Source organism: Elephantulus edwardii, unplaced genomic scaffold (assembly GCF_000299155.1).
Source record: "Elephantulus edwardii isolate Elephantulus edwardi_28Jun2011 unplaced genomic scaffold, EleEdw1.0 scaffold00198, whole genome shotgun sequence".
NCBI lineage: Eukaryota > Metazoa > Chordata > Mammalia > Macroscelidea > Macroscelididae > Elephantulus > Elephantulus edwardii.
The window spans coordinates 333,814-349,388 of NW_006399948.1; the positions used below are offsets into that span (position 1 = coordinate 333,814).

A 15,575-nucleotide genomic window follows, 5' to 3' on the forward strand; every position below is an offset into this window, starting at 1 on the left:
GTATTTCTATTTATTTTTCTTAAAGAAACCAAAGCCATGCCTCAAACAGATGTATGCACATCCATGATTATTGCTGCATTATTCACAATATCAAAGAGATGGAGGCAACTCAAGTGAAAATAAACAAAAAAATGGATAGAAAAATTGTGGTATATCTGTTGTTGTTATGTGCCGTGGAGTTGCCTGCAATTCATAGCGATTCTATGTACAAGAGCTCTGAAGCCTGCCCTGAGCCAGTTTCACTTTGATATACCTACCCCCCATTGTCTGTTACTGTGTTAATCTATCTCATGCCGGGTCTTCCTCTCCTGTGCCATCTCTCCATCCTCCCAAGCATGATATCCTTCTCCAAGAACCAGTCCCTCCTGGCCATGTGCCAAAGTATGTGAGCTGAAGCCTTAAAATCCTAGCTTCCAATGACAAAGCTGGTTTCACCCTCTCCAAGATAGACCTATTTGTTTTCTTGGCCATCCTTGATATGTTTAGGACTCTTCTTACACAATGGAATATTATGCAGCATTGAAAAACAATGAACTGTTAAAATATTACACAACATGGGGATTCCTGGAGGACATTATGTTGAGTGAAACACCTCAGTCACAAAGGGACCAATAGATCATAACACTGCTGCTATGAAATAGGACAGACGTGGGTGTGAGTGTGTGGAGAGAACGGGAAGAGTGGATAGATAATGAACACTACTTGTATGACAATAATCTGGAACAAGGGGTGCATTGCAAAGTGGACAGAGGGGAGGGAGGAAGAAAGGAAAAGGAAGAAAATATGCAACAATGAATGAAAAAAAGTAAGACATCTGCTCCTTACTTAAATAGTTAAGAACAATCTAGAAAAGGAAATCTTGTTTAGAAGGGGACAAACTGATGGAAATCCTCAATGACTTCTTGTTGCTGTTAAGACTCACAATTACCACAACTATGGATTCAAATGTATCAGCCATTATGGAAACTGCAGAAAATCTGGCAGCATTTGTTTCTGTAATACAAAAGGGAACTATAAGGTGACTCCAACAGGCAACAAACAACAACATACGTTGTTTTGAACGATATGAAGAAAATTCAGCTTCATACTACATAACTGACAATGGAACGTACAACTCTGAAAGGTCTTTGAAAGGCCTTCCAAATTTAAAAGAGGACCACACTTTGAAAGCAACTTAATACTTTGGTTACCAGAAACGTTTCCTGGAAGAGACAATCTAAGTCCTGAAGCAAACTAGATATTTGTGTATGTTGATGGTGTAAGGGGCCAGTAATAAGGTTACAGTGCAGAAGCCAGCAAGGTCGCTTATTTACCACGCTTGCACCGATATCCAATTTGAAAAGTATGCTGCAAGGCGAGAGAGCAGTTTTGTCCATCAATATTACATTCACTACTAAGTTTTAGTTATCTATCATTGCCCTCCACAATTGATCACTTACTGCCTAACCTCCAGGCCATCCACTAGGTGAGCGCGTGAGGCTCTCGGGCTTAACCAGCAAGTCCTCAAAAAACAGAGTGGCGCGGAAATACAGTGCAGCACCGAGGGCCGGGCCCGGAGGAGGCGAGGCTCCGCGCGGGAGGCCGCCCAGCGCGCAGGCGCACCGGCAGCGCAGGCCTCGGCCCCCGGAACGGTAAACAGTGAGGTCACGTGACGCGGCCACGCTCCAGCCCCCGCCGCAAGCCGATGGATGCGGGGTTTCGCACCGCCGCAAGGTCCCTACGAGGCTAGCGACCCTCGGGTCCTGGGCGGCAGTGGCTGCAACGAGGACAAGAAGAGCGGCGCGGAAGTCAAGAGTAGTGTCGTCAGCAGCAACCGCTCGGCCCCAGGAGAAAAAGAGGCTGTGGCAGCGACGCCGACGTCCTGCGCGTACCCCCTCTCCGCGGCACCCACCCGGCCCCCTCCTCCTCTTCCTTCTCCGCGGCGGCGGCGGCGGCGGCAGCAGCGGCGGCGGCCACCATCTTCCTCCTGCTGCCAGTGGTAGCGCTCGTCTGGCGGAGCTGGGTGAGTTGCGGCTCTGGCCGCGGCCAGGGAGACGGGCAATCCTCCCCTCCCCCAACCCCTTTCACACGCACAGTGCCTCTGCGGGCCTCCCCGCCCCTTCCACGGCGGACACTCCGCTTTCTCCCGCGCAGCGGGGAAATTGCCTCTGGGGCCTCTTGCGCAACATTCCTGGCCGCTCTGGGCAGCGCCTTCGCTGCCAGGAAACATTTAAACCGCGGGATGTGGAGGGAGCCGTGGCGGCGCGTACGTCAAGCGGGCGGAGGGGCCGGACCGCGGCCTCTGCTCCCTGGTCCTCGGGGCGAGCGTGTCCCGCTGCCGCCGCGCGGGCGCGCCAAGCGTGTGCTGCCAGGAAGGCCCGGGCCGCAGCCCTCCCGACCCAGCCCTTCGGGCCTTTTGCCTCTCTGGAGGCCCCATTACCACGCTTTGGGCCCTGGGTCCGGAAAGCAGGCTTTGGCCGCAAGGCTGAACCCGGCCCCCGCTTTCGGAGGGGGGACTTGGCGCTCTATCTATCCTGCTGCCGCGCGCTTTTGTGCTCGGGACCCAAACTGTCGACTCCTTTTGCATAGTTTGAGCATATGAGAATCCGATTTTCTGAGCATACGTGTAATTTAATGAACCACTTGTCGATACGTGCCTGTTAATGGTGCTAAATAACTGATCACCTGACACAGATGGCTGGGGAGGAGGGAGAAAACGAGAGAAATGTTGAAACTGCACGCAGTCCAGGCTCTCTTGCCCCCCCCCCCCCCCCAGCGATGTATTATGACCTTTTCCCATCTTTAGATTTTTAAATGCCATTTTCCAGATATTCGAGCTAATTTCAGTAAGCGATTATTCGTGCTATTGAGTGTCATTTGTACACTGTGATCATGGATAGTTATTAATGTAAGTGGCAACACATGCTTTCATGTTTTAATTCTGATTTTCATTAAATGTAGAGATAATGAAAAAAAAAATCTATATTGAGCCATTTCCAAATATCAACTTTGCAACCTTGTTTTAAGCTAAAGTAATAATATGAAAAGAAGTAATAAAAAAAATGGAGTAGTCAGAGGTTACTTAAGTAGTTCATTGCTCTTTCATAGTTGGTGTTTTGGAGTTGAACTTATTTTTCTTTTTCCAAACGGATTGGTTGAGATTCTGCAACAATGCCTTCCTTTTCTGTTATTTTATACCATTGTTTTGCTTTTTTGCGTGGAGTGTTTGGTGTTTTGAAAATATAGATGTGTGCTCCTTGGGTTAGGGAAGAATCAGGAAATCTGCCACATTGTTCTGGTTTTGAGTTTAGTTTTAACTTTATAGAGTACAAAAGATGTGTCAAGATCATTATTTAAATTATTTTACTATTTGCAGCCATCTAGGCTACTTAGTATTTTCTCTGTATTTTGGTTACTGATGTTAACATTACTGTAAACGATGGGTCCTTCTACCATTCAAGCTATTTTCATCTTTATTATTTTCAGATACATACTCTATTTTCTAATTACAGTAATGGAATTTAAAGGGTTGCCTTTAGGAGCTATAATTGTTTTAAGCCACACATTGTTCCTTAACAGTACAAAGACTTGTACTCAGTTGGAGTAAAGGCACTTTAAGTTTGCAGACTCATAAACCTAGATTTTAAGCTTTATGTGATAGCAGTGCAGGTGATTTATCAAAACAAGAAATGAATTAGTGATGGGACCAAAAATGTCTTCTCTGCTTTGAGTACTTTATAGGTTCATTTATTGAAAAACTTAAAAAAAAAAATGTACTTTGTTTTATTATTTTTGTATCTTGTTTTTAGAGAGTAGTGAACTTTCAGACTAAATTTCATTATGTCTTCTATGCATTCTGTTAGGACAGAACTCGGATAATTTCATTTTGGTGAAAGTTTGGTATCCACATCCCTGGCACCATAGGTTAACATAGATTAAATCTAAGAGTTGTCTGTGTAGATGTGAAGAATAGGTTTCATTTTATCAAGTGCAAATCTTAGTATAAAAAAAAAAGAAAAGCAGTTGTCTTTATTTTAGTAATTTAAAAACCTTATGGCTGCTTAAATTGTATTGAATATTGGAGTCAGCTAGGGAAGAGTGACAATTTTTTACTTGGGCGGTATCATAGTAATAACACTGAGGGTGAGAGTTGTAAGGCAGCAAGCTACAATTTTAATTACTTCAGAGTGATTTTGATAGTTTAGCTATGAGGCATGAGTGGAAATTATGTATACAGTCTTTTTGAGGAAATCGTGGTGGTTATGTGCAGTAGATTTGGAATAAATTCATAGCTGACCTTCCTGGACATTTTCAGAGGCTGAATTGTATGGGAGGATAGGGCTGGTGAAACAGCTGGTGGATTTGAACTGTCTTTTTTTGGCTTGGCAGTGTAACCATTTAGCCATTTGACCACTTCTTGTGTGCTATCAGTCTGTACTGACCTATATCTGACCTTCCAGCAAGTTTTCAGAGGTGGTAATAAATCATACGGGAGGTGATTGCCCATCCTTCTTCCTCTGAGCAACTAATAGATTTGAATGGTTTGACCTTGGGTTGCAGTGCAGCTTCTTACCACTAGTCCATTAGAGCTCCCTTTTCTTGGGGTGGGGGAAGTGGGTTATTGATAATACTTATTTTCCTTAATGGTATAATATGGCTTTTGCTTTTCTTTTATAATTTTTCTCTCTGAAAATGTGCATTTCCCCTACGCCTTTTACACAGATTGAGTTCTGTTGTAATTCCTCTTGAAATCCTGTGGGTTTCTGCCACCCCTCAAGACATTTTCTCTCGGTTAATTTTTTTGGCCATAATTTAGGATTATGAATTGCCTATAACTACTTCACACAGTGTCAGCAAATTTAGGATATTTGATTACTAAATATTTTCATGCACATTTTTCTGACAAGTGTATAATATTCTTTTTTAGGAACACTATACCTGGTGCTCTAGTTTTCTTTACTTTGTATACCTTTTGAGCATCCTGAAGTATCTTTTCAGAATCTGCAGAAGTGATGTCATAAGCTGTTACATGATTATGATACTGTTACATTTTTGAAAACAATAAACTACCTTTTTAATAGATGCCCCTTTACAAGTGAAAGTAGTGAGAAAATTGATGTGGTTTAGAGAGACTTGTTAGGTGTTGTTTCTGCCATCAAGGAATTGTAGTCATAGTAGGAAAGAAGATTCTAAGACAAGGAGTGTTAAATCAGTATTTGTGTTAAAAGGGGAAGGTATGTCAAAGAGTTACAGACTGGAGGAATATGTGAATTGGATAATTGCAATACATTGTGTGCTTAGACCATATTTTCTAAAGGTCAGAGGATTGAAAATTTTATTACCACTTGATTTAAGAGAAAGAAAATAGTTGAGTAATGTAAAAATTTCAAATATTCAGAAATTTTAATCTATATGGTCTGACTTATTTAAGTTTTGAATGTTGTAGTAAATCGTGCAGAATTAACTTCAGTAGGGTTTTTTTTTAATTTTTTTAAAAATTTATTTTATCTCATTATTTTTTGTGTGTATGCTTGTTCCTCCTTCTCCAGCAGAGCATCTAGTGGATTTGAACCGTGCATCTCTGAGATTGCAGTTGCAGCTTCTTGCCACTAGGCCACCAGAGCTCACTAACTTCAGTAGTTTTAATTTACTCTGTAAGCTTAGCCTCTTGAAGACATTGTAAATACTGTAGGGAGTAAAGATAATTGGAAAGGTTGCAATTATTTATCTTCCAAATGATGTTGTTGGTCATAATAACAGTAACAACAATAACATGTTGAAAATAATCTCTGGGTATGTGTGTGTTGGATTAATATATATTTCCTGCTTTATTTTGGAAGAAAAGTTAGTAATTTTTGTTGCCAGTGTTTTTAGAGTTTGTTAGTAATATATTAAGACCATAAAACTTGCATATAGGTTATGCAAGTAAGTACATAAAGAATGGTAGTTTAAAAATTCAAGTTGTAACTAGCTGTTGCAATCTGGGGCAACTATAAAGAAAGTGGGAAACTGTTGGTTTACAGAGATATAAATATTAAATGACAAACATTCACAAAAAAAATCAAGTTGAGGTATCATACTGCTTGTGTTTAGATTTGCTTTGCTGCCAGCTTCATTTGTTACCTTGGGCAAATGACTTAATCATTTGGGCTTTAGTTTTTACCTCTTTAAAAAAAGAAATAATAATTGCCTTGAGCTTACAGGACTGTTCTGAAGAACAAAGGAAATAGTGCTTTGTAAAGGCCGAGGCACATTGTTGTGCTTAACTCATAGTAGTTTGAATTGGTATTACCTAGGTCTTAGTAAAATAGTGCTGTGGTTTAATGAGTGTTCTGGTGGTGTAGTCTGTAGGGAGTTAACATTGTTAATTTCACTGGTTTTACTTCTCTGGTGCTTTGAACACCAGCTGCTCCATGGGAGAAAGATGGGCAGTCTCCTCCTCTGCAATTTTACCGCCTCAGAAATTCAATAGGATGATCAGCTATGCGTCAGTTCTGACTTGGAAATTAGTATAAGTATGGCTTGGTACAAACTTCTGATGTTTCCCTAATTTTAGTAGGTTATACTTGTAAAACTTAAAATTTGAATTATTTCTTAATTCAAAGGAGCTCTGGTGTTATAGTGTGCTCTATGTTGTATTAACAAAAAGGTCAATTAATTGACTCCACCAATTGCTCCCTGGGAAAAAGATGGGCTGTTTCCTCTCATAAAGATTTACAAACTCAGAAAACTGATGGAGGGTTGCTGTGAGTTAGAATTTACTCTACAGTAGTTGTATTTTTCAACTTTTGGTCTAGTGTAATTCTGCTCTTGCCAGTTTCAACTTGTACTTCATAGTCCCATCTGCCATCCCCTTCCCACCTCATAGTCCTTTTCCTAGTTTAAGTTGGCTTTGGTCACCTTAATGTCTTAGACATTCTTTTTACCCGATAAATCTAGAAAATAAGTCATGTTCTTTGTTTTCTCTGAAGTGTTACTAATTGATTCTCATTAATGAAAATGACCGAAATCTGAAATGGCTATGTACAGCAGGTTGTTGACTAGTTTGTATTAATTTGTAAAATGAAATGTAGAATTGTATCATTTAGTGCTTGATATCCTATAGAGCTGATTGAATCCCAGCCCTGCTGCTTACTTATTCTGTAATACTGAGTATACCTAATTATATGATTCAGAGGTTTGAATGGCATTTAAGTTGTTGAGGAAAGTGCTAGATGCATAATAAGTATTCAGTGACTCTTAACTTTGTAGAAAGAGTGTTTTGTTGTAATCTACTGTCGAGTCAGAACTGACTTACAGCTGATCCTCCAGAGTTTTCAGAGGCTGAAAATCACATAGGCGGAGATTGCCCATCCTTCTTCCATGGAGTAGCTAATGGATTTGAACTGTGTGCTTTTGGGTTGGCAGCACACACAGCTCCTTACCATTGACCATAACAGGATAGTGATTAGCCGATCTGGGCTCAGGTTTCAGCTCTGCAGCATATGTTATCGTTAAGTACCATTGAATTGTCCAGGAGTCATAGTGACTCTTTTTAACATTGGATCTGAGTCCTGCCCTGTCCTGTGCTATCCTCACCATCTCTGACATACTTGCGCCCATTTATTATTATACTGTGATATTTACTCTACATATTCTAACTTCACTTTTAGTCAGAAACTTTAAGGAGTTATTTTAAAGAATAAAACAAAACAAAACAAAAAAATCACTTCCTACCATTGAATCGGTTCCCTGTCACTGTGATCCTTCATCCAACTTCCAAGTTTTTTAAGGGGAAGAGACTGCTCATCTTTACTTTGGATACTGATGGTAGATTTGAAACTATGGAATCATGCAGCAGTTTGTTTAGCAGTGCAGCATGCTATGGGCTATGCCACCAGAGCTTCTTAAGGATTATGCAAAAGGATAAGCTCTGAATTGTTAAAGAGATGGAGGTTCATATCCACTCATCCAGAGGTGCCTAAAAAGAAAGACCTATGGAGCTAATAGTAACCAAGCCCAATACTACTATGACACACAGAGGCTAACTATGTATTGGGACCACCTGACTTTTATGGTGTCTGATTAGTTGGGAGGTGTAAATAGTTAACTAACTAAGGTTAGTGGTGAGACTACAGCAGAGATCTCAGAAGAAAGGCTGAATAGTCAATTCTGGAAAAAAAAATCAGCCTTTAAAAACTCTTTGGAACACAGTTTTACCCTGATATACATGAAATTATCGTGAGTTTTGATTCACTGATTTTTTTTTTTCATAATTAGTAAATGTATAGCAGGATTTCTAAGTGCTGGGTCTATTTGGGGAACGGTGATCCCTCAGGGTCTGTCCTGATGAATTGTTGGGTGTTTAACAGCATAGCTAGGCCCTAGTCATTTGACACAACAGCACCCTATTTGTGACCAAAAAAGGAAATGAAATTTTCAGGCATTGTCAGATAGTCTCAAGGTGAGGGGGAAATTGCCCTCGCTTGAGAACTGCTGATATAAAGCATAGCAAATAATAAACATTTAATGATTTTAACTTCTTTAAGGATGTTATGATAGTGATAAGCACATTGGTTCTTAGATGAGATTTTCAGTGCTTGGCATGAAGTTAGAGCACAATAAATTCTATACATTCTAGATTACTTCTCCTTATCCTCAGATTTAGATTTTTGCTCAGACATCACCCTGTTATTGTTGAGCTGCTAACTGAAAGGTCAGTGATTTGAATCCATCAGCTTCTTAAGAGAAAGATGAACAGTCTCTTTTTATAAAGGTTTACAGTTTCAGAAACCTGGTGGAGGCTTGCCATGGGATAAATCAACTATGATATTGAAGTTTTCATTGCCATGTCCCCTCTCCCATCATTATCACTATTTGTTTAAATTTTTTTATCTTTCCTATTTTTTCTTCATAGATTTTATAATCTGTAAAATATACTCTAAAAATACAGTCTTTATAAAATACAATCTCTGTATTTCATTTCCTCTCCTCTCCATATGCATTTATTTAGTGCCACAAAGTCAGAATCAACTTATAGTTGCCCGTCTGGTGGATTTTCAGAGCAGTAAACTGAATGGAAAGAGATTGCCCATCTCTTTCTTCTGTGGAGCAGCTTGTGGATTTGAACCACTTGTTTTTGCAATTGCAGTACAGCTTCTTATCACTAGGCGACGAACTTCCTATATGCATAAAAACAGAAGAATTTAATGTGTGTCATTGTAGGATACTCTGTTAAGGCCTTACAGCTTTAGTGACTTAGACTTATATGTGCTTTTTTTTTTAAAAAAAAAAGAAGTGATAAAATATCTTTTATCACTTTAAAATTTTTTTTAAATTGCTTTGAAGGATATGTTTGATAGGTTGAAAGAGACAATTTTTATTCATTTTTAAATGGACCATTATAGAAGTATATGTATGTATGTATATAATATTATTTAGGTTTAACAAATAATTGTTTTTTTGGTTAACTGTTAGGTGTTTCTAAATTTTATTTTGTGTATTATACATTCTTGATATATCTAGAAAATAATATATGCTGGTGTAATGAATGAACCTATTAATGTAAACTAAATTTAGCCTTAATATAATTTTTTTTATTTCAGATGAAACAGAAGCATTTTAAAGTAGGAAATGTTTTCAGGCTTAAATTTTTCATTTTTTTTCCCGACTTAAATTTTATTGTGAATGTTAATACTAATTAAAAAATTATATACTTGAATTTTTATAAATGGTGCAAAAGGACAAAATTTTGCCCTCCATAGTTAGCATATGCTCTTCTCCTTTCTTGGAAAGTTCTTTATATAAACTCACATATCATCTAATTAACCCTCCTTAGTTTCCTAGTTCCCCTTCCTCTGTGCTCTTTATAGCCCATCAGCATGACACTTTCACATTTTACTGTTTTTATGCAGTATTGTCTGTATGAATTCTATGTTGAAATGTGAGTTCTTGCATTTTAGATTGGTGTTTTGTTTCCCTGCTATCTATAGTAATATTTTGTCGTAGATGTTTCCTAAATGTATGAATAAGTGAGCCATTCTGAGCCAAGCAGATTATCCAATTCTCTGACTTAACTAGAAATATTTTACTCTCTGTAAAAATAAGATGTGACTGAATACAGAAGCAGTTTTTTATTTTAGCATACACATGTTCTTAAATTATAGTATTCGTTTAATTATATTCACGTGATTAAAATAAACTATAGGCAGCCTTGTTATAATTATGTTTCTAATGCCACGTAAATATAAGTAAACATTTAAGTGAAATTTTAATGTAAGAACCAGAAGTTTGTTTAAATCAGGCTGTAGTTAACAGAGATAATGAATCAATTCTTAATTTCCCCTTTTATTAGAACTTACTGTATTTATTGATCCATATTACTAGTTACCAAAGGACATTCTGTTTAAGATTATTGTTTGTATTTTTTAAATTTTATTTTGTAATAATTTTAGATTTCCACAAAAGTTCTTAGGAAGTATAGAAAAATTTTTGATACCCTCTCCAAATGTAAACATTTGACATAATTTTGATTCCTTTTGATCAAAACTGAGAAAGCTCTAGTAGCATAATTCAAAGCGAGCTGAACTGCTAATCCAAAGGCTACCAGTGTATCTTTGCAGGAAAAATATTGTCAGTCTCTTGCAATAGAGATGTATAGAATCAGAAACCCAGTTGAGTAGAACCTATGAGTAGGAACTGACTTGACAGTAGTGTGTTTATCAGAAGGGAGAGAGTGGCATTTAGTATATACTGTTAACTGAACCCTATACTTTACTCCAGTTTTTCCACTAATCCCTTTTTTATCCAGATACAGTCAGGATACCACATTACAGATAATAGATATTTGAGTGTTTGAGTTAATGTTTTCTTTGGTTGATAGAACATTTGTTTTTCAATTAGGATGGGGAGTTTTTATTATTTTACTATGATCACTTGGTGACAATGCTCACTTGATATTGGATATTATTTTTTAGAAAAATTCTTTGCAAGTATCAAGAAAATTTTAAATGGCTGTAAACTATCATTTTTGGCTTGCTTTCTTTGGAATTTTTTTTAAAGCCAGTTAGAACCATAAATGAAAATTCAGTCTTATTAATTTATAGCAACTTCACTTAAAATGTATTCTTTGGAGCACTGTTCTTGCCTGTCTTTTGAAAATCATGCTCTTTGGACCTTTAAATTTGGAATCTTTTCTGTTTTCTCTTGTCCTGAAAGATACCAAGCCTTCTTGGTACTGTTAATGGTGTTTCCCACGGTGGGTGGTAGTTAGTTGCCTAATAAATATTTATTGACTAAGTAAAAAAGTATGTTGTGATTTTTTTTTTTAAAGTTAACTTTGTTAAATACTTACTCAGTCTTTCTACCAGAAAAACCCCAAATCAGAGTCTGTCCCTACTCTTAGTAAACATTCATAAGAGTCTCTTCAAAACTGCAAATTTTTGTGAGAAGAGATTGCCTGTCTTGGCAACTGGTGGATTTGAACTGCACTATTTAGGTTAGCATTTCTAAGAATTACACAGTACATCACCAGGGCTCTTGAGTAGTCTTTTTAGAATATTTTATAGCCATGGAAAATTTTTTCCTGATAATGTCCATTTAAATCAAGGGAAAGACCCTTTAAATCATCCTTTAACACTATAGTCTATTAATAATCAGTAGTGAAAATTTGATTCCCCCATTTTCTTTTTACTAATAGCAGTATTATTGGGGGAAAATCGCTTATTAACATAACTAGTTTTCTGGTCTTCCTAATTGCTTGGTGATCTCAGTCAGTGTATGATTGGTCCTTCTAAATCCTTTCAGTAGCAGTTGGTAAAACGGAAGGATACCAAAGGTGTAGTTTGTAGAATTTATTGACCTTGTTGCTGCATCCACCAGCTGCCCTGAGGGAGAAAGAAACCCAATGGAGGGTTGTTAGGAGTGCACGTCAACTTGGTGGCAGTGGAATTAGTGTTTTTATTAAGATAGGTGCATTTTTAGTAGATTCAGCATGCCATTTTTATCGAACAGCCATTTGTTCTTAGGGCTGGAATTATCTTTCTTTTTTTACTTCTGTGGCGAGAGTGTTTACTATTTGGGATGAACTCTGAATTAGGAAGTTATTATAACTGGCAGTAAACAGTGGAGTTGAACATATTCAGAAAATTTAAATGTATTGGTGGTGGTTGTTCCTCCAATCAGAACTGACCCCATACATAGCTTACCCTCTAGTGGGTAGTGATTTTATTTATTTATTTATTTATTTATTTGTAGATGTTTCTTAATTGCTTCTGTGTACAAAGTACTTAACACACACACACAGACACCCCCCCCCCCACCCCCCACTCAATAAACCAAACCTGAAAACCTCTTAAGTCACCATTGAGTACATTCGGTGTGAAAGTGATTGTGATACATAATTGAGCCTTTCCTTAACCAGCTGTGAAGAATTAAAGGAACTTGAAGGACCTTGTCCTGACTTTTAATCAACATTACTAATTTTAATTTGAGGTTAGTAGTTAACCTTTATTTCAAGGTTTATTTTGTATTCAGTATGTATTGCAAATTTGAGGAGAGATACAGAAATTATACTGTTTAAAAGATTAATTGTCCTTACAGTACAAAAATTTTTGTTTTTAAATTGTTAGGTGCTTTTGAGTTAGTTTGAGCCCATTGTTGCAGCTGCTTCTGTCAGTCTACGGTATTGAAGTCTTTTTTTCTTACCAACTCTCTTTTTGCTATCCTTTTGTAGAAACTGGATGTTTTTAAAGGATAACACATCCAAAGTGGCTAAGACAGTATCTATGTCTAGAATTGCATGTCCAGAGCAGCTAAGACATAGTATCTACCTTTTTATTTCCAAGATTTATTGATTGAGGTGTGGTAAACGACATTCATTTAGTAAGAGCAGCTTGATGAATGTTGACAGATATGTACATTCATGAAACCACTACCATAATCAAGATTAGAGCATTTTCATATTCCCAAAGTAATCTCCTGCCCCTATGCAGTTCATCCTTCTCTTAGCTTCACAGGTGGCCATTGATAGGTGAATAGTTGGGCTGGTGGTGTGTTTGTTGTGTTTTTTTTTTTAAGCTAGTTAACTTAATTTTTATTGTACTGATAAACAACTACTTTTAACTGATAGTTTTAGGTTAGAGGCTTTGTCTTGCACATGGAAACAGTAATAAAAATTTAACTGGATAGTTGCTTTTAAAGAAGTGTTTATAATGAGTCGGGTTTTTCCCAGTTCTGTGTTGTTATGTTCCATTGGAACCATCCATAGCTGACCCTTCAACTGTTTTTTCCCTCCCTGTGGAGCATTTGGTGGATTTGAGCTGCATGCCTTTAGATTTGACAGTGTAAAAACCACTGCCCCAGAACTCCCTATCTACTTTTTTAGCTCTTAAATAGAAGGATAGTATTGGCATAGACTGGAGAACCTAAAACTAGACTTGAATCCAAGCTTTGTTTAATGACCTTGGGGAAGGCATTTAAATTAAATATATTTTGATTGCTCTGAAGCAAATAAAATGAATCTAGTTCTTGTAAAAGACTGTTGCTTGTTATTGTGTGCTGTCACCCATAGCTGACTATCAAGTGGGTTTTCAGGAAATCCTAGGAGATGGTCTGTCTTTCTCTGATGGAGGACTGAATGATAACAGAATCCGTTTTGGTGGTACCCATCAGCTGCTCTTTAGTAAAGATGTGTCTGAAGATGCTTCTGTAGACTACCCCTTGTGGTAGATTTGATTCCAACTCTTGGTGACCCTCATTGAGTTTCTGAGATTATAAATTTTATAGGTAGGATATTGCCCATCTTTTACAGAGCAGCTGGTGGATTGAAATTGAAGACCTCTCAAGATGGCAGCCCAACATAGAGCAAAATACTGTGTCACAGAGGCTTGTAATCATGGGCTGTTCTTCTCTATCCTAAATGGTTCCTTTTAGTCTGAATACAATCAGCATTTTTGTAGGGGACGAGGGGTTTATGGTTATCAATAACCATTTATTTATATGGTTATATTTATAAATATATGTAGTTTTAAATAACCAAAATAAAAATGCTTATTAGTGCAGTGCCAGCATACAGTATATTCTCAGTAAATAGTAACATATTTTTGAATGTCAAGTTTTGTGATTTTATAAAGGGAAATGAGTTAAAGGCCAACTTAAGAAAATTTTGGTAGATAAACTCTTTATACTTTTTAAAATTCGATGATAATGGTACTGTGTTGTAGTTTTAGTAAATTGTATGTGCACACTGTGTGTGTGTATAGTTTTGTTGTTGTTCTGATTTGTTGAGTTTAAGTTTCTATTTTCTTGTTCTACTCAGAAAATTTTTGTCTATATATAGTATTTTTCATTAAATGCTTTGTGAATAAAGACTAACAGTTTTAATAGGTATGAGTAATTTAAATTACTTGCTTTTTAGTTCTTTTATTTCAACTTACTATAAAAGCAATGTCTAATTATTATGAAAAGATTATTGTTAAAAGCATGGTTTTTATAATTTAAACCATGAAAATTTCTTTTCATTGTGGTAAACTTATGAACTAGATACATACCTTTTTTTCCACTTTAAAAATAATGAACCTCAAGTAAACATTAAAAGGATTTCTGTTAAAATGATATTCTACATGCGTAATGAAGAAACATTATTTAGCAAAGATTGGTTTTACATTTCCATATGTATTTTCTGAAACCAGTGAGGATTTTTTTTTAAACAATCATTCAGAAATACCTTAAGTGTGTTCTTAGATTCAAAACTATTGAAATAATTTGGTTATAGGTAATTTTCAATTGATAGCTTTATTTCTTATGGTATTTTTTTTGTCTTTCTATAGGGCTGAAAGACACACAGAAGTCTTCATGGATATAGTTGATACATTTAATCATTTAATTCCTACTGAACACTTAGATGATGCCCTATTTATAGGATCCAACCTGGAGAATGAAGTCTGTGAGGATTTTAGTACAAGTCAAAATGTCTTAGAGGACTCGCTGAAGAACATGCTCAGCGATAAGGATCCTATGCTAGGATCTGCAAGTAACCAGTTCTGTTTGCCTGTTTTGGATAGCAATGATCCCAATTTCCAGATGCCTTGTTCAACAGGTAATTCTTACTTTTTTTTTTTTTTTTAGTCTACAATTTTAATAAAAGACATTTTTAATAGCTTTTTTTAAAAAAAATGATGATCAGGATAGTGAATTTAGGGTTTACCCTTTGTGTTTAGGACTGCTTTTCTAGGCATCAGAATTAGAATTTAAATTTTCTCCCATGAAGGATGTTACAGGAAGGATGACCATATAATTTCATACCAAAATGGAATATTTTTTATAATGAAAAACTTTTGATAATGAAAATGATGCTGTTAACAATTACAGCATGATAAAAAGCATATATTTGGATTCTCTCTGGCAAATAGGAATTGCCTGATAAATTGAATTATGTAGGTACAACCCTGCTTGGAGTAAAGGGAGGAGAAGGAATTTTATGATTGAAACTTTTCTCACAGGCCCTCCCAACTCTTCATATTTAATGTCTAATTTGCTTCCATTTCAGATCACATAAAATGACACATTGGCTTTTTTGAAGTTATTAAAAAAAGAACATAACTGGTATTATAAATTTT

At 36.8% G+C, this 15,575-nt stretch overlaps 1 protein-coding gene across 1 annotated transcript in view; it reads left to right on the forward strand.

Annotated features, from left to right (window-relative positions):
• Positions 1-14,791: 14,791 nt before the first annotated feature.
• Positions 14,792-15,575, forward strand: part of PHF3 (PHD finger protein 3) — a 126,552-nt gene continuing 125,768 nt past the window's right edge. The window contains exon 1 of the mRNA XM_006897058.1: positions 14,792-15,055. Coding sequence (XP_006897120.1) covers positions 14,812-15,055 — 244 coding nt within the window. The 5' untranslated portion in view covers positions 14,792-14,811. The remainder of the gene's footprint in view (positions 15,056-15,575) is intronic.